The 27,471-nt window shown below is 43.6% G+C and overlaps 1 protein-coding gene across 2 annotated transcripts in view; it reads left to right on the top strand.

Annotated features, from left to right (window-relative positions):
• Positions 1–27,471, top strand: part of rgs12a (regulator of G protein signaling 12a) — a 41,040-nt gene that overhangs the window by 593 nt on the left and 12,976 nt on the right. The window contains exons 2-11 of one of the 2 annotated variants that reach the window (XM_030076958.1): positions 395–2,273; positions 4,087–4,179; positions 20,937–20,958; positions 23,886–24,061; positions 24,662–24,754; positions 25,098–25,241; positions 26,000–26,182; positions 26,270–26,420; positions 26,771–26,868; positions 27,182–27,385. In XM_030076958.1, coding sequence (XP_029932818.1) covers positions 483–2,273; positions 4,087–4,179; positions 20,937–20,958; positions 23,886–24,061; positions 24,662–24,754; positions 25,098–25,241; positions 26,000–26,182; positions 26,270–26,420; positions 26,771–26,868; positions 27,182–27,385 — 2,955 coding nt within the window. In that variant the 5' untranslated portion in view covers positions 395–482. Of the gene's footprint in view, positions 1–394; positions 2,274–4,086; positions 4,180–20,936; positions 20,959–23,885; positions 24,062–24,661; positions 24,755–25,097; positions 25,242–25,999; positions 26,183–26,266; positions 26,421–26,770; positions 26,869–27,181; positions 27,386–27,471 lie in introns of both variants that reach the window. The other variant, XM_030076957.1, reaches the window with a different exon arrangement.

The following is a 27,471-nucleotide window of genomic DNA, read 5'->3' as shown; positions in this document are numbered from 1 at the left end:
CTTATCTCTGGAGGTTTAATGATTATCATCAAGCAGCAGTTATGTTTTCATAAGTGCTCTATAAATTCAACGTATTTAATTTTACTGAGTAATTAAAGGTAAATAGGTTACTAGTAAAAATCTCATGTTATATTCCTGTTTATTTCAGTGCATGAAGAGCAATTTGATGTGAATGTGATTTTGCATATGTTTGAAGATATTACTGATAATTGTTGATTTTTTTAAAAAGTTGTTGTTTTGTCCATATTGCCCAGCTTTACAATGTCAACCGCATTGTTTCACCATATCTCCATATCATCATTATACGAATCTGTTGAAATTGAATTATTCTCTGTCCCTATAATATGGGATTGTAACAAACTTTCTTCTCCTCTTCTCTCCACTTTATATTTAGGATGACAACAACACATTAGTGTTGGCAATAAGGCAATAGACAATTGTTTCGGGTCCCACACACTGGATCTCAAACTACTCACAGCAAAATGAGGATACTGGTACAACCCGAGGGTGCAAGGAGGCGTCTGGACTTAAATCCTCCTGGTGAGCTCAGGAGGGTGGAGGTTGTCCGTGGACGGGCGGGATACGGCTTTACCATTTCAGGACAAAGGCCATGTCTGTTGAGTGGCATCCTAGAGGGGAGCCCTGCTGACCAGGTTGGACTTAAACAGGGAGATTGCATCATGAGCGTCAACACAAATGACGTGTCCACTGCATCACATGAGACTGTGGTTCAGCTGATTGGCAGCTGCAAAGGGCCCTTGCAGCTGGTTGTGCTTGCTGAAAGCCGGAACATGCGCAACCCCATTCTTAGTGATGCAGGGTTTGGGGATAGCGAAGGAAAGAGTCCCTTCCAGAAGGTAGCAGTTCTTCGCACCATCTCAGACCATTCCAGTCATTCCTCAAGTAACTTGAGTCAAGCAGTCACAGCCAAACAGAGGCCAGTGTCAGAGCCTGATATGTCACAGTGGTCTCAACAGTGGAGCTCTTTAGCTGAGCAGCCAAAGGAAGAAAAAGCTCGAGGTGGGGACACAGACTCTGTTTTTACAGACACAGAGGAAGCTAACCCAGACTGGGGTATTCTAAACATGACCATGGTGGTAGGCTACCTGAGCTCCACAGAGCTGATCTTGAATACTAATGAATCCGAGGAGGACTGCTTACAGGCCATTCGTGAGCGAATACGCCAGCTGGGTACAGAGCAGAATACCCATACTCTGGTGATGATGAAGGTCATGTTTGACTGTATCCGCCTTTGTGACGATGCAGGAGCTGTGCTGGCAGCCTTCCCTGCTGAGAACCTGGTTTTAGGGGCTGTGTGTGCTGAAGACATGCGCTTTTTTTGCCTTGTCACTACAGCTCATATTTCCAACGGCAATGTCCCTGAGGACGGTCCTCTGAGGGCCTCCTGCCATGTTTTCTTCATTGACCCCGAACTGGGCCACCATGAAGACCACCTGGGAATTGCCGGGCGCTTTGGCTTTGACTGCACTCCAGACCCAGATGCTTTGGGCTGCTTGGAATTCCCACACACTCCTCCTGATGTCCTTCATTTTGTGTCTGTCCTGTACAGTGACATGGGGGAGGCTGTGGAGAGGCTTAGGGTCAAGCTGGACATGGAAGCACACCAGCAGGCCAAGGAGAATGGCAGTACTGGCAAACAGGGCAGTGCCAGCAGCAACGGAGACAGTGGAATTGGCAACGCTTCCCCCCCTGAGGAGAGAGCGGACAGGGATTTCCCTTCTGCCATCGGAAACCACCCTGGGGCCCACCTCCCCAGCTGTCCATGGGATTATCCTCCGGTGGAAGACCTCATCCCAACAAACCTCACCCAGAATGGCACAAACCTAAATCTTAATCCAGGAAGCAGCATTAGCACACATTCCCTTTCAGAGTCGTTACCTGGCCCTGATTCTCTTGCCAGCCTTTATGGAGGTCCCCCTCCCAGGCTTGAGTTTCAGTTTAAGCCTCCACCACCTCCTCTGCCTTTGGGCAAAAAGCCAAACCCTCTCAGAGGTAGCCAAAGGTGGTTTTCAAAGCAGAAGTGGCCTAAAGTCCGCAATGGTGATCCTGAGCCCCAGCCGATGTCGACCAACAATTGGTCCTCCAGCATGAGCCTCAGCACCAGCCCACCAAATGTTCTGCCACCCCCCATGAGTCAGATCCCCTCAGACAGGTACCAGCCAGCCGAGGCTATGATGTTGCCTCCGAGAGAAGAGTGGACCAGAAGATTTCTTGAACAGAGTGGGAAACAACGGAAAGACGGCAGTAACAAAGTTAGTATGATACCGTTTTAACATCCACTCATTTTTAATTGAAAGACAAAATATTTCAGGCATAGCCATTTAACGTAAACTTAAAATATGATTTGTGCAATTCTTTTTAGCATTGTATTTTAAACATTTATGATGAGTCACATTTTTGCTTATATATAGCGTGTCTTCACAACTAATTTCTCTTAGTTTCTCAGTATCAGTGTTAAATCCTTAATCCTTAAATAGTTCCATTGTTGGAGAACATCTGTGTCTGCCTCATTTCTGTTCAACATTATGCCACGGGAAGTATTAAATGGTCTCTGGGAGTTGAGTTTCCAGACACACAAGAGGTGTTAAGTCTGGTTTTGGTGGCGCCTAACATGAAATACAATATCACTTTTTCAACAGTCAATTGGTGGTGAGTGTGAAATGAGCTCAGAGGGCACCTGTTGTTAGTCAATGACGTCATTTTCATGAACCTGCGGAGAGATGGAGCCTGATTTAGTGTTGCTCTCCTCTTTGCCCACAAGATGTCCCTGTGTTGCTATCTAGTTCTGAGAAAATAGGGCTGTCCTGGGGAAACAGGGTAATAGTACAATTTCAGATTTGTGTGAGAACCAGTTTCTAGTAATTATTCACAGACACATAAGGAGTTTCATTTTGTGGGTATGCATAACTTTTCTTTTCTGTTATTATACACAGCCACTTTTATGGACATTATATTGAAAGGTCTGAATACCTAAAATTCAGACAAAATTTGAAGAACTGTGCAGTGTGTGTCTGAGAAAGTGTTGTCTAAATATGAGCAGCACAATGTGACTAAAGTACAGTTTTGTTAACTTCAATTTGGCCCATTTACATAAGCAAAGAGGCACTGTCCTGTGTCCACAAAGCAGGCCTGAATTGCATCTCTGTCCCCCAGCTTGCATCAGATCAGAAAGAAGACAATCTTGCACAGGAAGCCAAGTAAATTACAGGGTAGAGCCCATGTCATACTGCTGTAATTATCTGCAATTCTTTATTCTTTCTCAGACATGAGCCTCAGCTTCTTAAATCGTAATAACAACAGGGGATGCTGTCTAAAATGCATTCTCTTGTCCATTTAGCACATCAGAGAGAAAAGTAAGGAAAAGGCGCAGATGAAAAGAATTAAGTTAAATAGATATCTTTCCTGATGCGATAGGCAGGTGGAAAACAATGGTTTCTTCATGATGTTAGCTGGTGAAATTACCATCGCATTGTACTTCTGTCTGAGCAGACTAGAAACAGACCTGCAGTGTAATGTGGGCTAGCCACTGAGCAGATAACAAGCTCTAGGCTCATTATCTGAGTGTACAGCATGTGGGCCTTGCAATTCCGCCGCCAAGTCTGTCAAATCAGTTGAAATCCTTAAGTATTTCCTGATATTGTTTGGAATTGACTTAACGAGAGCCACTTATCATTTAGGTGCATTTTCATTTTCTAATAGGCTCACAGTGATGAAGCACCATGATCTGTGACTCTTTACACTTCAAGATTTTGTCTGGACTATCGATAATTACACAAAACAAATTCTGTCTAGAACAAAATCACATTATCTCAGTCAGGCCCCATTTTGAGTGTTTTAAATTTCAGTTCTAAGCGAAATGAAGGGGTGTGACTGGTAGTTATGGTAATACGAAGCCAGTAATGGTGGCTGACAGTCCATTAACTCACACGAGGGGACATGCATGAAAACAACCACTAACCTGAATAAAATCCAAATTTGCATACAAAATATATGTGAGGTCAGAAGTGGGTATCAATCTTTAATTCATTGCTCATCCTTTTTTTTTTTTTTTTTTTATTCTGATAGGGCTCCAGGTTTTGGGGCATGGGTGCTGTCCGTGCCTCTAAACGTCGCCCTGCCAAACGTCTCAGCCTGGCACGATCACTGGATGACCTTGAGGTAGGCACAGAGCTCTTTTTGTTATCGATTGTTTTCTCATGGTATGAACTTTTATACTTTATTTTCAGAGTGTCTGAATTAGAGGATATTTCTGATATGGATGAGGTTTAATTCACTTTACCAACGTACTGTACTTCCTTAAGAAAAGGATTACACAGTGACAGGACAATGGCACTATTTTATGGGAAGTGTCCCACTCTTTTCACTTGGGGTGCCATCATCAGTTTCCCTATAGTCCCTATTGGCCCAGTTTCATTTGCTGAATTTATTACATCAGTGTCCTTTCATAACATTTTTACTTCACAATGACCATGGTAGTCTTGTATGGGAACTGTACTTCCCATTCTCTTGGGGTCCGTATGCAGAAAAGTTGGTCAGCTTGACTAATGTGGACATTCAGTTCGACCATCCCCCTTTCTCGTTCTGGTCCGCTTTCAGCTCTTTTTTAACCTTTCATTTCCGTTGCCTTGAACTCTGCATTTGGTGCTACACTTGTGGCAAGGGCTGGTACACAATGTGGTCTTTGTGCGGGCCAGAGGCATGGCCCTGTTTGTTTGGCTTTGCTAATGAGTGCTGCCGAACGACTGAATGACTGAATGACGTGCTCACATTCTCTCATATTAGTGTTGCTGAGGGATTCTACCAGTCCTCTGTTTTATTCTCTCTCTCTCTCTCTTTCTCTCTCTCACACACACAAACACACACACACTGAAGCACATGCATACATATATTACACGAGCAGAAATACATATTCAAATTCAAACACCCCCACACACACATACACACACTCACACACACATACAGATAGATGTATGCACACACACACACAAGCATCACATTAATGCCCTGTACACACAGTAACACACATTTGAGCAAATTTTTAAAAAATGGCATGCTGTACTGTACATTCATGCATTATTCAGAGTCACACACAGACACACCCACAGACCACACATTGTACTCACGCAGGCACACCACAAATCTCCACCTTTAGAGTTTTCCTAACACACATTAAACAGACGTGCTGTTAAAAAGCTCCAGAAGGTTTTCAGCAAGTCTGCCCCAGATGCACAGCCACAGGACTAAAGACTGCCATAAAAGCTTGAGACAGTTGTAGACTTAGATGTTTTCTTTAGCCGTCTTTGCACAGCTGACCCGTGTAAAAATGCCTTAGCAGGGCTGGGACAAAATTCATCACAATGAATTTCTGCATGCTTTCTTTATCTGCTTTTTACTTTGTAAGATTTTTTGGTGTGGTTTGATTGTGGTGTGAAATCTTTTTAAATTGGACTATTTATACATCCTACTTTCAAGATGTTTCCATTAATATAGTTTTGCTTGAGTCAAAGCCAATCATGTATTTAAATAGCTTTGATTTTTGCAGTGTCTGCTCACCTAATGTATACATCAGTTGACAATATGCCAGTTTCCCACTGACAGCCCAACTTCTACACCACACCACCTCATGCACAGGTGATAGATTGCTCATTGTAGCGTGAGATGGTTACCATGGTTACATTGCATGTCAATATGTGTTTATGTTTTCAAGAGAAACTACTACAAACTGTAATGTTTTTCCTCCTCATCCTTACTGTGAGCAACTTGGCTGTGCGGTTACAAGAAATTTGAACAGCCCACTCATATTTTTAGCTGCTTTAGCGTTGCCTTTCATAGTGTTACATTGCTTTGATGAGTTAACATCGCAGGATAGAAAGTGCTAATTAGGTAGAATTTATTAAAGGAAAGAGAACATTTAAATTAAACTCTTCAACACTCAATTGTGAGTGAACAAGTTCAGCCATGCACAATGTTTCTCAGCTGAAAAGCTTGTTGACTGTACACAGTTGCAGAGGTTCCCTGGTTACTCAGCTCTAAAAGAAATGAATGGGATTCTGGTGACTTGTTGATTATGCTGCTTATAGTTAAACTGCATGGTAAGAGTGACTCATGAAACATTTCATGAGTATTTGTTGTCAACCACAGTCCAGGAAGAATAGGTTGCCTTCCAAAGTCAAAGCTCAGGGTGAGCTAGAGAGCTGGAAGGTTTTCAGTGTCTTGCGGAGGAGCACTTCACTGAGGTGGATGCTTTCAAACTTTCAGTGCAGTTCACCTTGAATTTTCTTTGCCAAAAGAAGCTATTTCCACCCATACACAGACTTCACTGCTCTTCTCTAAAGTCAGCAGCCACCATGAAACACCACTGAGGGACTGGGATGTCGAAAAGTCACCAGACATGTTGGCAATGACATCTGTTCATGGTCAAGCTCAGGCATGTTGGCTGCAGGTGGTTGCAAAGATCAATTTAAACAATCAGTGAGAATTTGGTTCGGGGTGTTATGGAAGCATCAAGAATGTGATCTTCCATATGAAGATAAATTCCCTCATAATCCATGGATTAGAATGTTGAAGTTTTTTGTAGTGTATGCTGCACAAAATTGGCGTTTAAATCAGATTTTGTTCATTTTAAAGCTTTTACTTAATACTGTGTTAATACAATGTCTCTCATTTTAACTGCATTTGATAGGCTTCATCCAGCAAGTTGAATTTGGCTCTTTGTACAGGAGTTTGACCATGCTCCTCTGGTTGCACAGAGCACTTTTTGATGTCAAACAGAAGAAATAATTGGTTTTCCTCCAACCATTTGTCGCAAGGGAATCTCCAATTTGCATTCAAAACACGAGTAGGATTCCATTTAAGTATTTCCTGGCAAACTTGAACTTCAGTCTATTCACCAAGCCAAATTACATTACGGTCAGATGACAGCTGCTAAGTGGGGATAAAAGACTTTACTGTAGTAGGGTTTTCCCAAGAAATTGCTGTATATTGTTTCACTTTTATTATTTAGGACTTAATATGCCTGCTTTTTGCTAGCAACACCCTGCATCATATTCATACAGTTTAACATAACCTATTTATACTGCCTTGGATGACCAGTTTTCTATTATTAAGAGGCACCTCAACATTAGCTGTTGAGAAATGCATTTTCTGCAGTTTGCATTTTCTTCACTTGCATTTTCACAGCTAGTTAAAGGTTTCCAACTCCCACCCCTTTTAGGAGGGTTTGGACGACATTTGCTGTCAGATTATACCCAAACACACAATTCACAATTCCCATTGTGCATCCCACTCCTAGTTCATCCAAGTAAGTATAAATAAGAACTGTAATTTACACTAGCAACTTTAAGTCACTGTAGACCTATACATTTCAGGTAATAACATGTTAGGAAAGGTTTTACAGTTGCAAAAGCAATCACTTTCTCACCATGCACTTGTTTCTCGTCTCTCGTTTCAAGCACCCAGCTTCACTCAGGGTTTATGTTCTGAGATCAAATGATCCACATCTAAAAGGCCCTCCTACAGCGAACCTTGGTCCATCCAATAGCATTACTAATTGTGTCCATGTAATGATTTACACATATGCAAAGGCTGGCAGTTTTATTTGACCACAGAGGATGAGAACCACTTCTGTTCTTGTTAGCAGCAGTCTAAAAGTGATGGTCTGTATCAGAATCTCCGTCTTTGATACTTTAGACCTCAGAGACCGTAGACAGGCATAACAGGAGTTAGGTTTAATACTGATGTACAAAACTTCGCCTAATGCCTGACTCAGACTACATCAATTGAGCTTGATTTTGCTGCAATTTTAGCACGGCTGACATATTTCTAGGGTCATGCCAAATTTGATGTTCATAAGCAATGGCCAAGTGGCTTTAAACCTTGTAGTACAACATGTTCCAGTAGTTTGGTATGTGGAGTGGTCCACAACAACCTGACTGACAGTCTCAGCATGTCAGAACTTTGGCTTTTGTCAACTACTGTGACAACTCCTGACTGTCATACTGTCACATTGATGTCATGGCAAGATTAAAATGCATTTTCATTTTTGCACTGAAATAAAGCCTATAAACTACAATGCACCTTAACTGTGGACCCTAAATGACTCATTGGCAATGTGCATACTGAGCAGTGGTAGGAGTACAGACTAGAATTACTTTCCTTTTCTTTTATTCACGTATTGTGTTGAAGGATGTTTTGAAGGACTTTTTCTCACGCTGAGAGTATCAAAGTTGAGATAAGCTCCTGGTCAGCACATGCATCTGGACTCACAAGGACACCGTGAGACTCTTAGAGTCCACCACCAGCGCTCTGGAACGACCCCTGCGGATAAGCCCTGGATGTGGCCTCGCTGCATGATATGGGGAAGCCCAGAACAATTTGCACGCGTGTGGCCATGTTGCTTTTTCCGTGGTCAGTGGTGTGCGTCAGCGCGGCTTGCAGGGGAATGAGCAAATGCTTGTTATTTTTCCTCCACATTACGAAGGCTCTGACACGTAGCTGTTGGAGCCCACGCACCAAGCTAGAGCGGCATATAGCCTTACGCTTTTGGCCTGTATCATTTCTGTGCTTTTCTGCCTCACTAGAAGAAGATGCTATATTATTCTGAAACTGTGTGTGTGAGTGTGTGTGTGTGTGTGTGTGTGTGTGTGTGTGTGTGTGTGTGTGTGTATTTGTATAGGTTTGTTTTCACACTCTATCTGGTGATGGAGTGTCTTGATGCATGCTGAGCCTTTGTTGTCAGATCCTCTTATATTGGAGCATGTCGAAGAATGTGCTGCTTTGTACCTCCGTGCCTTATTTTTGCGCAGAGTTTGTCACAGCTCAGCTGCGTGTGCCCCCACAGCCCACCGCACCACCAATCTGAGCTTGATTTCTTCCTCATCACAGGCTCCCTGTTTCCACTTCCAAACAGATGCTTTGTGCCAGCAATGCTCACCAGATGACAGTGTGTGCTAACACGTCAAGAACTTCTCAGGGATGACACCATTAGCAGGCTGCTGTGGCTGCGTTCACACAGATTCTGTTGCGGTGTCTTTAGAGGTGTTAATATAATGTGAGTGCATTCGTTTTAATGCACACTGTTTTGTCTATGCGTGTGTGTCTGCTGGGACATCTGGGGCACTTCCTTTGCTCCATGAGCGAGTGGTTTCCATTCCCCTCCTAGGTGTGGGGATATATTAGCAGCTCTTGTTTGCACGCCTAGGGCTAAGAGATCTATCCTGTGGGCGTAGCAGAAACCAAGAGGCGGCATGAAGACACAGAGACAGGGAGGGAGGTAGACAAAGAGGGAAAGGGAGGGAGTTTACAGCAGAGAGAGAGAGAGAAAGACAGGGAGGGAGGGAGAGGGAGAGAGAGAGGGAGAGAGAGTGAGAGAGAGAGAGGGAGGGAGGGAGAGAGAGGAAGCAGCAGCAAAGAGAGGGAGCTTTTGAACTCTCAGTAGCTGTCAGGATTTTCGGCTCTCCTGCACACTCTCTCCTCCCCCGTTGAGCTCTCTGTCTCTATCTCCACTGCAAAACACACAGCCTCACACACACACCACGGAGCGCCAGCAGATGGACTAGTTTACACACACCAGGCGTGTGGAGCAGCGCTGAAGACGAGCCAAACACACGCGCACAGCACCATACATGGAGCAAACTTTAACTCTCAACTCTGTAAGTCTCTGCATGAAATTCTGGAGTCTCTCTTTGTCGTTATTCATTATTGTCGTTTAGTTGTTCCTCACTTTTTGCCTGTCTGACGATGCCATCTTTATCTCTAATGCCGGTGGTGTCTCCTCTCCAACGGTTACTTCTCCTTCTTTGGGCTCTTTGTAGGTCCTGTTGTGGCGTCTGAGCGGCGTACAGTGGTTAGCTTGTGTGGTCTGTCAGAGGAATGTTTTGGCCAGTGCCAGCTGAACTCCCATGTGCTGCGTGATACACACTGTGCCGCTGTATACAGCAAATGCAGTATAGCTTCCATATCGGGATGCGCACTGACTTCACATTAGGTGTCACGCTAAAAGGGTTTTCGTGAAGTGACCCAGGATTCCGCTCATCATCTAACCATGAAGTGTCGGTAATGGGCCTTTGAATGAAGTGTACACTGTTGACAAGTGACCTATTTCAAAATGAATTGGCGCAGTTGGGAGAAGTTGCAATTAGTAGTGGTGGTGGCGGGGTGGGGGTTGGAGATCATGGGCTGTTGTTGTCAGATGGAATCAAGTCCTCACTGAATGTTCAGTGGCATGATATTTTTAGATGACTATGCAGCAGCCTTAGTTGAGTTTGAACTTGAAGTGGTTGCCTGTGGTTTTGCCCTGCCCCTTTTGGTTTCCTATAGGCATTTTTCCTGCTCTGATTCACCGCCCGTCTTATTCATTTCTCTCAAAGCAACATTTGGTACAACTGTTCTTTTTCTTACAGCACTGCACGATCTTTGTTGATCATGATTTTTAAAGGAGCTTACATATATATATATGCAAGTGAGCCTGGCTTACATGGATATGCATCTTATTAGGGTATGATTGTCAGTAATATCATAATTTTTGGAATCTGATATCATGTCATACTTTCAGTGTAAGAATTTTATCCTTAGTGTTTGATGTGAATGTTGTGACTTGAGAGGATGAGCAGGAATAACATGTACCCGGGGATTAGCAAAGGCAAGAGAACACGACGCACTTTTATCTCACTGACATCACATGGCCAGCTCTGGAGTGTGGGTGGACAGTTGCGCTCACGTAATGTGTCCTTAGGCTAGCATTATAGGATGCAAAGAGCAAGCAGCCTGACATTTTCTAAATGTCTCCACTATGATTCTTTTTTTCTTTTTTTCTCCTCCCGCAGAGGTTTTATTGCAATTAAATAGACTGCTTCACTCTCATCCCACCAACTGGAAAAACAGTACATTAGCACAGCAAAACTTGAGTTTAAGTTATTTGACTGTCCAGCTGCTCGCGGTATGAATATGCAGCAGCCAATAACCAGATGACCAGATGTGGCTGTGGTTGCTGAGTTTGCTGTTTGACCAAATCGTAACCACGGAAAATACCCGTTGCCTAGCCACCTCTGGACGGAGACGCAATGTAATTTCATTCTTGGCTTCTATGATGGCTTTTTGTTATTGAGCATTGTTGGATGATGTCACACCAACACAATGACATCATCTATCAACATCTAGCTTTCAGCCCATACAGAAACATGATATGTTGGTTTAGTTTTCAGCACAGCTCTCCATCATCCCTCGTTGATTAGCTGCACGGTGCAGGCTCCCTCCAGGAAAGCTACGGATGTGATGCAGAGGTTTTGCGTATGATTCAGTCCTTACACATAGTTTACCTTCCTCAAACATATTATTATTAAATTCCTCTACTTGACTGAGGGTGGATCTACTGCCAAGGGTGTGGAGGTTACTCAACAAGGAACAGCTTAGAGCTGCCAAACTGTTTTATCACCTCCCCTGTAACAGTTTGGACATGTCTGAAATATATCAGGCTGCTTGCCGTATTCAACCTTTTACCTCACACCTGTGGCTGGGTTGACGTTGGGACACGTTTGCCCATGTCTACGGCACAAAGTAAGACAGTCTTGTTTGAGGCTTTCAGGGAGGTTTAGAAAGTAAATGTGGTTGGTATCCTCTTGGCCTTGTGTTGGCGTAAGACACAGTAGAGCCAGGCCAAGGCCTTGTCTACTTAGCACTGTGGAAGTCATAAACATGGATTGCTGGGGCAGCCAAGTATTCCCTTTGTGCTGCTGTGAAGGACTGACTTCGTCCTTTACTTTGGCAGCCTAAACACTAACTTTCCTTGGTGAGCTATTTCTATAACTTTTTCACCCCATAGTCAATATAAAGAAATACAATATGCCTGTTTATATGCCATGGTCATCATGTGATTTGCCTGCTGCTGCTTGAGTAAAGCGCCATGTTCAGTTCATGTCATAGCCTGCAGCATGTGTTATGGTGAATATAAAGGCTACCCTGAAATGCAAATTATGCAGGACTAGGCAACTTGTGATCTGTTACAGTGTGAGGTTTAAAGATAAGCTGACCTTGGATCAGCACAGTTATTTATGTTACAGAGATTAGCAATTGTCTGAAAGAATGGTAAACAAAGAAAATAGATGTTGTGTGCAGACAAAGAAATCCATTGTGTCTCTGTCTTGTGTCCCTCCTCACATGTCTATTTTTGCCCCTGTGAGAGTTGCCATGAACTTGTCCCATGCCAAATACCCATGGGGACTAAGCAGCCTCCATTAGCCCTCAGCCCAGAGCAATGAACTTAAACCAACCCCGCATCCTTCCATTCTTTCCCAGTCTCAGTCAACCAGCTCAGGTTCCCTGTATGACCAGAAGGTTTAGACAGCAGCCTGGAAGGTCAGGACACTAAGCATTGTCCACAGGAAGTAGCACTTGTTCCTTTTCTTTTTCAGTGCCAAGGCCTACCTTTGTTACACATCCAGGAGACAGATATACAGTAATTACTTTTAATTACACAACAAATGCAGGGAAGCACCCCGAATTTTCAAAACACTGCACACTAAGCTTTCGTGTGAAGTTATTTTGGTGGTAAGGTGGTGGTGGTGGTTGGAGGGGGGCTAATTATAAGTGTCAGATTTCAAGTTGGAAAGTCATTTATGGTGTCATTTATGGAAGAGAAGGGGGGAAAAAAGAGCAGAATGAGGGTGTGGTGGCGTCTTATGTGGTTTACCCACTTCAAGCCCTCCAGGCAGATGTGCGTGCAACCCTTTTGCCGTGATAATAGATTGGGGGTGGAGAGGGGTGGTCACCGGCTCTAGTTTCCCCCTCTGCTGTCTCATTTTTGAGGTGTTCAGTCCTTGTGTAGAAATCAGATCATACATCTCTCACATTTTAAATCAGGAATCACATCTAACCACCCGGGAGATGCTGAGATTTCCATTCATAATTCTAACACTAAAGCATGGAGTTCTCAGGGTGCTATGCATTCATTCAGGCTATTCAGAAACTTTGAGTGTAGGTAATGGTGCCAATGCCGTGGCACGCCTCAGTATGAAGTCACTGGAACTGTTCTGGTTCAGGCAGTTAATGTAGCATCAATGTAATAAGCTGGGAAAGGGATTCTGATGGGAATTCTGATATTGATTGGAGTGGGAACTCCCTGACCCTGAGAGAAATAGGGCAGCAACAGAGAAAGAGGTAAACATGTCCATTCAGAGGAATGCTAACACTCCCTGCCAGCACTGTTATCAGCAACAAGTGGCCAACACACAAAACACACTCAAGCACACACACACATACAGCACTGCACAAGTTGTCGTAATGCCACTTAAGACCAGACAGGAGTGGAGCCGTCCCCATCTGCTGTGGCAAAGTGGTTAATGTTGGAGAGGAGGTACTAGATTAGTGACGATCAGAGAGATTAAGAGATGAAACATGCTGCGACGATGGCTCACGTTTGCATGCAAATCAGTCCAGACTTAAAAGACAGAACAAACAAGCCCTTTGTTTGCTGAGGGGATTACACCTACATGCCAACTGGATGATTTCAGGTGTTGACTCCCTCCCGTTATTTTCAACATGGGTTTTATTTTCCTTGTTTATACCGTGATAACGATTGTGTTTGAATTTCATCATTTGCTGCATTGTAGAGCTCATCTTCAATTTGCTGGGAGCTCTGCTCTTCAACACACACCCACGGGGCAAACATACTGCCCAATAGCTGAAACCAAAAAGCAATTAAAACATGTCCTTTCACCACAATAACATCCACACTGCAAAGGAACCTTTCTAAATCCAATTTCAAATTATCAATTGCCTGAAACTTGAGTAATAGATTGCAGTATTAGATATTTTATTTCAACTAGCATGAGCAAGGCCACTCCAGGACTCTGACGCTGCATTCATTTTAGATGGTCTGTAAACTAACCCTTCATAACCACCTCCTACTGGTTATTACAAGTGGAATATGTGGGATTTTTTGTTGGCTTCAATATCCCCTACCTTGTGTCATGAATTAAGAAGTTGTGTCGACACAAGTGTTAAAGGAAGTGTGTGATGCTAAAAAAGTATCAAATGGACTGTTACCACTAAAATGTACTTGTAGTACTTGTTCATGTGCAGCTATTTAAAGACTTGTAACTACAGTTTAAATGTTAGTGTGCTGAAATTACTTGTTTTAATCTCTTTTGGGCATTGAAAATTACACAAGGATTTGGCTGAAATTACATATAACTCTTAAATAAACCAGGGATTGATTGGTTAGATTTTGGTGATCCAGATGTGTGATTTGCACCATTAGAGCTATGTAACCATAATGCTGCATTCATGTACTGGTGGAAATGTCTTTTGTCTCCAGTGTCATTTGTCATTTTGGACCTTCAGGTCAACTGCCCATCAACACTGGAAAACCAAACCCAGAAGACAAACAAATAATAATCAAAGAATTGTGCAGTGCTTGTGGAGATTTACCCCAAACCAAGTGCCTCCTACTTTCATGTTATTCCAGCAAAATCAAGTTGTAAGAATTTTATTGAATTAAGTGTCACTTAATTCATTCAATATAATTATTTTTACAGAATGTCAACATTGTCACGAGAAAATTCCTGAAACAGCCTAAACTGCATTAGAATGTCACACCACTGTCATCAATTTTCAGTTAATGGAAATATGATTTAAGCACCAACCATAACGCGAATGGTTTACATCTACATATATTTGCTGTCGACGAATGGATCATGAGAACTCGGTGTTGGCTCCTGGCACTCAACATAGTGTCACTCAGGCTTATGGACATAGTGCAGATAGCAAATCTGAGGGGACACTAATTGTGTTCCTGTTGTTTGTCATTCCCGGCCCCTCAGCATCACATAAGCGTGCTGAGGTCATCAGATCCTAGCTTGATGTGACTGAATGTCTAGCAGATTTGCACTGACAAACAATGAGATTTCCCACAGTAAACATGTTGGCCCTGGCCCCTACAATTTCAAAATCTATCCCAAAAACAAACACAAGGTTGTCTGTCCTGCGTATCTCCACTTAGATGCTGTCAGAGCAGTTTCGTAAGTCTCTCTGTCTCTCTCTCTCTGTCTGTCTCTGTCTCCCCACCATCTTTCTTGCTTGGTTGGGAAAGAAATGTCTCTTCCATCTTATCAGTCACCGCACCCTCGCCCTCCCTCCCTCAAAAGGAAGTTGCTTCCATCCAAGGTCTTTTCTTGATGTTATTTTCGGGGAATAGTTTGTCTGCCATAGATAGCAGGGCTAGATTATTTTCCCTCCTCGGTCCAGATTGCTAGGTTTAAGAACTTGATCCTCCAGTGGTCATGTCTTGTGACAGGCAGTGTTCATTGTCACCGTTAAGTTTGTCAAGAGCTGCTTGACAAATTAATTACATTGGGAAGGTGCCGAAAGCTCACATGAAGCCTATTTTGGTCATGGCAGAAGCCTCGGTTTGTTCTGTGAGAAACACGAGGGGCTCCGTGGCCAAACGTCTTCCCCAAAGGCATTTTGGTGTGGAAATTTCCAACAGACTTTACTCTTGTTTACAAGGGTCATGTGCTTATAAATGAGTTCACCTGGCTGCAGTGGCCTGTGTGAACTGTCAGAGGTCAGACAGCAGAGGGGTGAAGAAGACTGTCTTGGGCCATGTGGTTTTGTGGCTATGACTGTGCTGATTCATCTCAGCAACCACAAGAGTTTCTAATTACTGCATGGCTGATGTTATCTGGACATGCAAGCATATGCATGTTGCGTCTCTCCTTTTCCTTCTTGCTCGCTGGTCATCGCCCCCACCCCAGCCCCTCTCTCTTACACAGACACACTCTCACTGCGCTAGTGGTTAAAGTATCATTTGTGACTTCCCTGTCAAGAAGACCAGATTGTCCCTTGCTGCACCCCAATCCGAACCATAAACCCAACCATGCACATATGACAAACATCCAACTTCCAAAGTGATAGACCATAGACAAATCTAATTAAACAGAAGAAATCTACCATGAAGCCCAGCCTGTTAACATACACTTTATCCGAATGTGTGATTTATGGAAACATTAGGTCCAGAAAACAGGGTTTCATGCAGAATAGCGCTGGCTCATTTGCCATGGGAAAGAACCGTAGAACGGCCCACCTCAGCTTCGAGAATAACTGGTGGTCAAAAAAAAAAAAAAAAAAAGAAACAGCGGCACGCTGTTGGAGGAGATGTGCCAAAAAAGTGGAGGCACACTGCTGCAAAGGAGAGAGGGAGTCATGCCAGAGCACAACTTATTTTAAACCCAATTTTCCTTTTGTGCTGGATGAAGGAAACCGCCGCAGAAACACTAGTTGACATGATTACCATCAGAGTCTCATGTTGTTTGCTTTGTTACAGTCTCAGACATTCACTTTTCAGCTGGAGACTGTTTGGCTGAACGTTGCTCCATGATGAGGAATAATGAAACAGAGAGTTCAAGGCATAGGCTTTTTTTTCTACATTTATTTATTTATTTTACAAATCATGTATTGAGATTGAAAATTCATATGGTTTCAATTTATAGCGACTCTGTATTTCTCTAAAGTAAAGAGAGGACCACAACTGGAAACAAAAAGAGGGGGAAGGCCAATGTGGTTTTGACAGTGTGTGTGTGTGTGCGTCTGTGTGTGTGTTTGGGTGGCGGGTGGAGGGTGTGGGGGTGTGGGGGGGTAATTCATCTGATTCCTTCATGCCACTGTGGCAGAGGCGCTATGTATTGTCGGGCAGGTTGCCATAGCAACAGCTGCGGAGTAAGGAAATGGAACTCTTTCTTTCCTCCTTCACCCCAACTCCCCCCCTTTTCTCTCTGTCCGGTAACTCGTCAGATTTCTCTCTCTCCCTCTCTCTCTCCAACTTGTACAGACATGGTTAGCGGAGTTTGGGTGGGGAATGTTCAGGTATGCACACACACACACACACACACACACACACACACATATCTGTCTGCCTGCCGCTGGGGTTAGCAGACTAGAGAACAATGAGTCTCAAAAAGAGACTTTCCTTCAAGAAGAGCTGGAACTTCAACACAGTAAGTAAACTCAGCTACTCGCCGACCAAGCCTTCTCCTCTCCTTCTCTGTGATGTGCGGAGACTCCTTTTGTTAACTCAGCTGTTTTTGTCATTACACTCTCTCTCTCTTGCCTCTCTTCTTCTCCTTGCTCCTCTCTGCCTCAGCTCAGACCAGCTGTTTCGAGCAGTGGGGAATCGTTTGTTGCCCCAGTTGTGTGGTGGGGAAACTGCCATGACTTGTGTTAAATTGTCGAAGAGCCTTCTGTCTGTCTGTGGTGAGGTGATGGACGGGTGCACCTCAATCCCATGTTGTTGTTTTTTTTTTTTTTTGAGGCAGGGGCATGCCTAAACAAGTCCAAAAGATACAAGAACTTGCTTTTAAAACTTCAACAATACAGTCTTTGAGCGGTGTTAATGGGGACATTTGCATTTGCGTGTGTGAACTTCGTAAACCCTTCAACTGAATAGGGTGTTTTTATCATGGTGGTTCACCTCAGATCCTAGAAAAAATTTGTCTTGCTGTGATTGTCTACGATCCTTCAGTAAGTGGTGTGTCAAGTCTCCAGGCAGGACGGTGTGGGGGCTGCACAACAATTAAGTTTGTGTAGTGTTTTCCAACTTGGAGGACCAAATCTTCCAAGTTTGGAGCCAAAGTATGTGCTTGTGACTCTGGTCCATTTGCTTGATTACACACACAATTCAGAGAGCTTTTTGTGGGGTCCCAAGCAGCCTTAGACATAGGGTCTAGAGGCCATGTTCCCACTAAGCCCGGTAAATCTGCAAATGCCGTTTTGGTGTCCCATCCATACTACACCACACTTGCCTTTTCATAGTGTCTCCAGGCTATTTTCCAAAAGTCCACTGCCCACACTGATATGCCTCAAGACCTCAATGAGAACACATATGTGCACAGCCTGCACATGTTCAGTGCTAGACTATAACCACGATCAGGGGTTCTCAAACTTTTTTCTGTTCTCTACACCCAGTTCAACTTTCACTAAGCTTCAGAACAGCATCTGACATGTTTGTTGCCCTCAGGACCCTGACATGAAAAGAAATTTTGGTTTGTGTTAAGCTTTAAATATGTATGTCATACTTGAAGACTGACAAATGAGATTAAAGAATAAGGTTAAAATAATCACACATGCCTTTTTTGTATCTTAGCAATTTCTAGTGAGTTAATAATGAATTTACGCTTCCTTGTTTTACTGAGATCCCCCTGGAAGCCCCTCCAGACCCACAGGGATTCTTGGACCCCACTTTGACCTTGATCACATGACAATCCAATACGTCAGCGTCTTCATAAAATTTCGTTTTTCCTCCACAGTAGAATGGACCGGCTTTTTCCAAATTTACACACTTTAGAGAGTGTGTTCCAAAGGGCCTGTTTTTTGTTTAAAATGCCAGGTTACCATGATGCGTTTTCAGATTGACCTGGCTTTGTTTGGACACTGCCTCAGTCTTAATGAGAGGGATCAAGAAGATCTCTCTTCCAGAGCCACCCATGTTGGACCAGCTCATCAGCAGAGGTGTGAACAGAGGAAGTTGTGGGGACAAGAGGCGGTGTTGTTCCTGGGTCATCACTTTGGCCTCATTGTAGGGGACCTGACGGCAAGGAAGAAATAACGAGCTGAAAAACAAATGGGGGTGTGTGTGGTCTAACCCCTGTGGGCTTGTGCATACACGTACAAACACAAACACACAGGGGACTCTGTATGTTTGCCTCTGCGGTCCACCTTTAAGAGTCAATATATAATGATAGTGTATCTTGAGAATGTGGGGAAGTATTTTATCTGGGTCAACTAAACGGAAGGATTTTGCAACATTTCCATTCATTAGATGTCGTCAAATGGGGTTTGAGCTTTATTACACAACTCATGACCTATGTGTCAATGAGATAATTCTCTACTGACACGTGCGTGATGTAGACGATCAGCCATCTCATCAGCAGTGTGTCATGGTGGCATTCATGGTGATTTACTGGAGTTGAAAGACTGGAGGTTCCGCTGTGTCAAGCAGCAGCGTACGTCTGCTGTTGTATTATATTTGTCATCTTAGGAATAAAAACTCACTCAATAAAGGGTTTACAATTGTCAAGGCTGAGGTATGGGCTGGCTCTAGTTAATATGCCTCCTGAAGAGTTTTCTGCGTGGGGAACCTTTCATGTGTTCAAAGCCAAAATTTGCGTCATGATGTGCAATGGCTTTCTGTTCTTCAAAATGACCCACAGTCGCAAAACTCTATATATTTAAGGTTTGAGGTTTAGCTGTTTTTAGCTACGCAAAGGGTTAGGCAGATGGAGTGGGTGTTCTCTCTTTTTCTTTCTTCTGTTTTGGCTTTATGTCGGGCTTCATCCTACCCGCCCATGATTACTGTACACAAGCTAGCCACCACAGAAGAGGTGGCTCTTGGGTGTTGACTGTGTGGGGTTGGATCCAGTAGCTGTAGAGTTGTAAAGACGCTATGAGACACAGTTAGTGGTTTAGTGGTCCGTGTATGATGCAGCTTCTACATGTGGTCACTCCCAAAACGGACCGGACCGTCGCTCCACTGCACATGACCAAGCGCACATCCCCCGCAATCAGATGGCCAGTTGCATCAACACAAACTAAAATGACTGGGCTGGTCCAGAATATGCCTCGGCTTGTTCCACAACTGATGGACCAAACTGAAAACCACTAATTAAACCACACATCAAAGATCACAAATCAGTCATTTTAGCAGTTACACTATAAATAAGTCAGACCAGAAACAGATACCACTATCTCTGAATGATTATGTACAGTCTTGTCATAGCGCTGATAATTATAGATTTACCATTTGAACATGTCTTGAACATGATTTTGCTCTCAGATGGCAAATGCTTCGGCTCCCAAGAATAGCCTCATTAGAGTCAACAGTTCTTGTTCTTTATTATATTGCATTCAGTGCTTTTCAGAAGACAAATTATAAGTATTGCTCACACCAAAAACACTAGCCTGGCGTTAAGTACCTTGTTTAGACGCATTATCTGCCTCGAACATTCACACTTTGAAGTGGCAGCTCAGAAAATACTCTTCTGGAAATAGTCTCGCCGTTTCAAATGAATCCTCCAACGCGCTGATTTAAAGAGTGTTCTTGGACCAAGCCCTAAGATGCTCCTCTCATATCCTCCCCTGCGTTTAAAAATACTTGCCTCAACTGCACCACAGTTTGGGCTTTAAATCTCTCTTTAATAGCTCAACCAAAATGAGGCTAACAGGTTTTACAGAGGCCCACTGCTGTGTGGCAGTGGCCTCCCATTGAAATTGCCAAGTAAATATTTGTAGATCCATTATAAGATCAGACATGGGTGAATTTTATAGACCATTATGCTTCAGTTATAAATGCGTCCCCAATTACAAAACGTCGTTACTGTGAAATTTCCATGCCCACTGAGGGTGCTTGTCCTATTTGCCTGTTAGTCGGGGGTATCTGTAGACCTATAAAATATTCATTCTCTGAATTAGCAAGTGAAAAGGAGATCATTAATGCCAGTGATGGCCTCTCAAGTAGCCCTCCCTTGATTTTCTCTGGTTTGTGACTGCAGTGCAGGAATGCAGATTGTTGGCTTTGTGTGTGTGTGTGTGTGTGTGTGTGTGTCACTGAGTCAGTGAGTGAGTGAGAAATGAGGGGTGGGTCCTGGTCTGGAGGTGTGAACAGCTGTGTGTGTAGGAGTCCACCCACTTACAAATTAATGGCCGTGTGTAAGCACCCAAGATCCAACCCCTTTCTAGTGGCACACACACACACACACACACACACACACACGCTTTCTTTACTCACACACCAGATGCTTACACACCTCAGAGCCACTGGTGGGATGTCTGGAGAGACACTGCTATCTGCAAAGACTCCTCTCCCTTGTCTCAGTGCAGGAGGTCATGAGGGCAGCTTCTCACTCATGTCTCTCTTTGTTCTCTTTCAGTCTGCTGCTTCTTCAGATGGTGGTGAGTACCATTACTTTACTTCTATTTTCTATTTAAAATGATCTAATTGTTAAAAAATGTCTGAAAATGTAATTACAAAAGATTCTTCTCTGCTCCTGAATACAAGCAATGTAACCGAGAAATCTGATTGTGTTGAATAAGAGATCTGCAAACAAGATCATAAGGCTTTTCCCACGTGATCCCTTTTTATTGAGATGGTGACTCTTTGTGATCTTGAATGCAGCTTGTCCAGGTTTGCCTTTTATTTGGCTTTAACACTCAACAGGCAGCTTTGCAGCCGCTCGGTACAGCAATTTAATAAAGTGAAGATGATGTAAATGTATTCACTGAAGGCAGGGCGGCGCATTAACAAAGGGTGTTTGCTGAGCGTTTTTCGGGCTGCACTCAGAGCTAGCGTGTTTTCTGTCTGGTCTCCCCTTTCATAGCGGTTTTAATAACATTTGCTAACAGGGTCACTGAGGCTGCGGTGTGTAGTGCTGCCTTTTTTCCCTTTCACTGTGGATGTGGCTCAGACATGCAAGGCTGTTTGCTCTCTAAACCATCTCATTAACAAAGCAGCACACAATGTGGTTAACATTGGATCCCAGAGCCGTAGTCCTAATATGATAACCCAAGCCCAAACAGCGGGCATGTCAGCAAATGGTAGACGGGGAATTTCAACACCAAACAGCGGGTTTACCTTTTTTCGGGAAGAGAAAGTCTTACAGTATCTCAGACGTCATGTTTTGCTCAACGGCAGTACAGCATAATCCTGATGACACACCCTCTGATTCAGTTTTGCGGAATTTGCCAAGAAACCAGGATGTAAGTTTGAAGGCCGCATTAAGGCCACATTGTAAGGCAGCCAGTGATGTCATGCACTATTTACAGTTGCTTTCCTTCACAATGCCAGAGTTGAAGTACACCTATTTGCACATCCACCTCCGCTTGTGCAGGCTTATCGGCAAAGACACAGACGTGTATCACATGAGACTCGACTCACTTGACCTACCTAGCGTTTCCTTTCAACAGAGAGAGTAAATTAAATTAGTGCCGCTTTCCCGTGACTCTCTGCGCGATGACAACAGCTATGTGGTGGTAACTAATCCCACTATGACCCTATTGTTTGTTGTTACTGTTTACTCCATGGTTGTTGGGTCCACAGCTCCAAAGTGGCCATCTGGTGCCACGGTAGCATGTACAACTATGCAGAGTGACACCCCAGTGAGCTCCTGGGTCCTTTTCACAAACCTCTTTACCTCATTCTCCACCCTCGTGTCCCTTTAATCAGCCGTGTCTCAACCTTACATACTGCTCCCTCTTCCTGCTGCTCCTTTCTTACCAACTGGGATTCAATTAGACAAAGTGGCATCTGCTGTTGTTTTGTTGGGGTTCAATCAGATCTGTTCGCCCTGCTTAGACACTTTGCTCTCCTTTTAAAACCTCACTTTTTAGCTTCCGCAAATATTCACGATTGTATTTATCCTCGTCTTAATTGGTCTGTGGGAGGACAACCTTTTCCCTCTCCAAATTCCCGTGGTGTCTCAACGTTTTTTAGGACACCCTCTTTCCTCTGTGGACTGGCACAGATTCTTGGCTTTTTAAATGGGTGAAAAATGATTAGTGTTTTCCTTTACTTGTAATTTTCTTCCCCCGATGCTGACCCTCTAACCTCCATTCCTCTCCGTTCTCACCACACTTTGGCAGAGGAGTGCAGTTTCAGCCTAGAGGACTTTATGTTCTTTTCGACTGACATCTCTGCTATCTCCTCTCTGTCTTTTAGATTTTTGTGCCGAGTTCTAGTTTGCAGCATTCAGACTGAACAGTCTGACACTAGGGAAAATCGATTTGATCATGCCTTGGTGGAGAGAAAACTTGAATAACACAAAAAAGTACACTTTGCACACTTCATATTGTGAATTTTCACAGCAGATTTTTTTTTTATCTGTGAACTGTAAATGCTGATTTCAAATCCTCAAAAACAAATCAAGAAATGAAGGTCTGTATGAAGTCCTATTGTAACCATGGAAACCTTCCTGACCATAAAGGACCATTCTGGCAATGTGGCTTGAAGGATTTGCTCAGTTTTCCCCAGATTTGCTCATTTTGGAAAAGGTCTCCTGGCAGATAAAAAAAAACAAAAAAAAAAAACAACCTTTTTTATTATCATTAGGTCAGATGGATTTGTTCATCCAAAGGTTTTGGAAAAGCAAAGAAACTTACCCAGCACCTAACTGTAATGCATTTCACAGGAACTAGTTTGAAGCGGAAAACTCCTCCTCAGTCGAGGAGCTTTAAATGAGGCGGGATGTAACCACAGAGGATGCTAGCAATTAGTGAGAAGTGCTGTCTAAGGTTGTGCTTCAGATAGAAACAAAGCAAAGAAAGAAAGAAACTCACACAACTAGTCACATTACCATTTGGGGAGGAATATTGTTATTTTATTTTTAACAATCCAATATTGCTCTGATGATAAAGTTCCTGCCAGACTGTTTTGCCTACTTCCCAGTTCCAATATTTACATATTCGTCTGTCACTGACACACCCTCTGCTGTCCTGTGATTTAATAACGGCTCTCCAAGAGAGTACAGTGATTCAAAAATGTGTTTAAATTGGAACTAGCTTCCTTCACAAAACCATGTCATTTTGAATAGTTTGATAGGGGCCAAGCAAAAAATTTTGACACACAATCGCCTCCGTAATTTCCGTGGATCAGTTTTTGGTATTTGGAACTGAATGAGAACAAATCAAATCAGCCATATGGTAAATAAGCAAAGCAGAAACACCCTTTGTTAATTAGTAATGTTTCTCTGAATACAGAATGCAAGACTTTTAGGACTTTGTTAGAAAGGAGAGAAAAAAGACAGACACACTGGAAAATGGGCTCGATTATGGCTGGAATCCTCATGGTAACCTCCTGAACTCTGTCTCTCTCTCCTCTCCTCCAGACTATGGTGGAGGAGGCGTCCAGTTGCAGGGATGCTGCAGCCAGAGCAGCCTGAACAGTAATGGCAGCCTGCCAGGAGCGGGCAGCCACCGGAGGCTGTCAGACCGGCGTGTGGCTAGCTGGGCCACATGCTTCGAGCGTCTCCTCCAGGATCCCGTGGGTGTGCGCTACTTCTCGGTAAGCTGGGCAAAGACTCAGACATTTAAGTTTGTCAAGTTGATTGAAGCCCACCACATTTTAGCAAAAGGTTCTTCACCCTTGAATAGCTGCCACAAATAGTTTTCTATCAGCCATACTCGATCTATAGTCACTAACTCCCATCTGGTGTAATTTTACAATGCACAGGATGTGTCAACACAGGTTTTCACCCAAAATAGCACAACGGATTGATAGTTACCTCAGATTTTCTCTAGTGGATGTAAGAGTGAAGAAGAGTGGGTGAGATGGTATGTCATTCGGCTTATCGTGCTGGCACCTCCCACACAAAAGATGTTTCATTGAATTTGGCCCACAACACCTCCTGAAAGCTCTCTAGTAAGTTCTTGCATCCCAGAGCCATCTCCCTCCACAACTTCTCCCAACACTCATCAGAACTGTACTCGCCTACACTACCCTGCGCCCACACTGTGCCTTTTATTTTGTTCGTAACATTACACCCAATGATTTCGAGCCTCACAAGCAGTCTCAACAACAACAGCTCTGCTAAAATGAAAAAGTGAGAAATGTAGAGCCTTAGCATGAGATCATATAGAAACTGTGTGCTGTCTGTCTCCACAGGAATTTCTGAAGAAGGAATTCAGTGAGGAGAATATCTTGTTCTGGCAAGCCTGTGAATATTTCAGTCATGTCCCAGCAACTGATAAAAAGCAGGTAAGTCCTTATGCAGCTACAGATACAGATAGAGCCAAAGCTTGTTTTTGTGGTTTGTGCCTCTGTTTGTTTGCTTTAACTCAAAGTTAGGCATTTGATTTCCTCCCATGCCAGAAGACTATGGATACTCTAGAGTGCTTTGAATAAATGGCACATTATGTCTTTATGGGAAGTCAAATTGTAGAGTATATGTGGTCAGTAATATGTTTTTTTTTCACAGAAATTTCATTTTTTATTTGTATACAAATTCACACTGACTCACTTGCAGACTAAACAAGAAGTAGCCACATGACTTTCGGCGACTGCTTTTGAAATTCAGCTGCATCTTATCTGTTTCCCACAGCTGTCCCAAAGAGCGGGAGAGATCTACAACAGCTTCCTGTCCAGCAAGGCCACAACACCGGTCAACATCGACAGCCAAGCCCAGCTGGCTGATGACGTCCTCACCTCCCCGTGGCCCGACATGTTCAAGACCCAGCAGCTACAGGTACAGCTGAGAGCAGCTCAAGTCATTTCTCAGCATATAAGGAGCTCTTTGTTGAACTTAATTCAATTCAATAATGTAAATTCAAATGTACACATGTGATGTTTCCATATTTGTGGCTGCTGATTTAATAAAATTGTTCTTTTGTGTCTTGGAACATCTGTTTCAGAGACTAATCATTTGATTAGTCTAGGCCCCCTGTTGTTCACATTACTGTGCGGTTGTGTATCAACACTGATGATCAGAAGATTAGCACAAGTGCTTTTTGTACACAGCAGTAGTGTAAGGAGGGATTTAGTGTGCAATTGAGGGGTTTGTTCTCATCTAGCCTTTAGTCACTCCGCACAAGCATATTGGGTCTTGGTGACCATCTGGGTTTATTTACGAAAGGGCTCCGAGGCTTCACCAGGGAGATAAACACAAACTGCCGCACACCCACACTGAGAATGTAGCGCACACTGTACACATGGACGCGTACACATACACACAAAGGTCTGTATATTTTCAACTTGCACATAAGCATAGTAGAATGTTAACTGTTAGGACACCTGTCATAACATCAGCTGTAACCATATGTTAACACCAGGGCTGTTCTCTCCTTCCTCTCCTCTTCCCTGCTTTCTCCCTCTCCGTCTCTCCATTTGTGTTCCTCCATCCTTCAATCCATTTTCCCCCTTGTCTTCATCTCACCTGCTCCTCCCTACCCCTCCTCTTGTTCTCTGTCTCTCACAAACACGTCCTTCTTTTCTCATCGTCCACAGATCTTTAACCTGATGAAGTTTGACAGCTACTCTCGATTCCTCAAGTCCTCCCTCTACCAGGAGTGCATGCTAGCTGAGGTAGAAGGCCGTCCCTTGCCGGACCCGTACCAGATCCCCTGCAGCCCTGCACCGTCCAAACACAGTGCCAGCTCTGACCGCTCCACCTTGTCTACACCCAAAAAGGTGCCACTCTATCACTTTGATTGCGTCCAAATCGCTCCCCAATTTGGCAAGTGAATTAATGCATCTTGATTCTCCTCCGACCAGCAGGAGGCCAGGAAGCAGAGGTCAGGGAGGTCACTTAATGAGGACGGCAGAGATGAGAGCGCTGACAAGAAACGAGGGATTTTCTTCTCGTGGTCCCGCAACAGGAGCTTTGGGAAGGGTCCCAAGAAGAAAGACATTGGCGACATTAACCTAGGTGAGAACCTCCTGTCATTTAATGTATTTTTCTTTTTACAAATCAAAATGGGCAGAATAGTGATGCATTGGTTAAACGGATCACCAGGCCTTTGTAATGATAAACATCCAATCTGCCAAAGTGACATGCTTGTTGAAATGCTGTCTTTTCAACATATTCAAAAGAAAATTATCTGCATCAAAGCTGTGAATGCTTAGAGATTTCCCTTGATTCAACTACAGTCAAAAACAAAGAAACTGTTATTTTCATGTAAAAGCTTAACAGTGTGTCTTAGGTGTTAGGTATGCGTGATTTGACCTGAGTAGGGAGTAATACGTCTTATCTGTGTGAACTCATCCTCCTCGGTGCAGACTATTGGGGCAGTAATGGGCGGAGGGAGTCCCAGGGCTCATTGTCCTCCGGTACCAGCCTGGAGATGGCTACTTCCTGCTCTGCTGGCAAGATTGAGGTAAGATTCCTCTGGACGAATCACCATGGCAACAAAGAGCCTGGTGTCTCTGGAAACCATCATAAGAGGCCAGAGGATTATTTTAAAATATTTTTTTCATTTGCCAGCCCACTCATTCTTTTCTTTTTTTTTTTGTTTATGGACATCATTAGCATGCAAAGAATCTTCTGTAAAGTGTAAAATTCAACTTCCAGCAAGAAAACTCTCATAACACAAACACCTGATTAATTTTACTGATTTTAAAAGCATGAGTCATAACTAAGCACTTCATATTAATCTAACTGTGTGCTTGTTATTTATTCATTATTTCTAGTCTGACAATCGACACTCCGTGGCGGTGTGGGAGCGGGTGCGCGAATGTTCCCCCAAACACTGCAGTGTGATGCTGCCCGACGGCTCCTGTTCTTCTATCGCCCTGCGGCCCAACGCCTCCATCAGAGAGGTCCTCCGAGATCTCTGCGACAACATTAATGTCAATGTGGCCGCCGTTGACCTCTTCCTGGTGGGAGGGGAGAAGGTGAGGGAGGCAGACACCGCCAACAAATGTGGAGAGCATCTGCTGCCAATAGCTGAACAGCCAGCACAACGCCGCAAGCATCTTGT

This window comes from Myripristis murdjan, chromosome 18, assembly GCF_902150065.1.
Source record: "Myripristis murdjan chromosome 18, fMyrMur1.1, whole genome shotgun sequence".
NCBI lineage: Eukaryota > Metazoa > Chordata > Actinopteri > Holocentriformes > Holocentridae > Myripristis > Myripristis murdjan.
The sequence above is the reverse complement of the archived record's forward strand: the minus strand, read 5'-3'. Positions and strand labels throughout refer to the sequence as shown.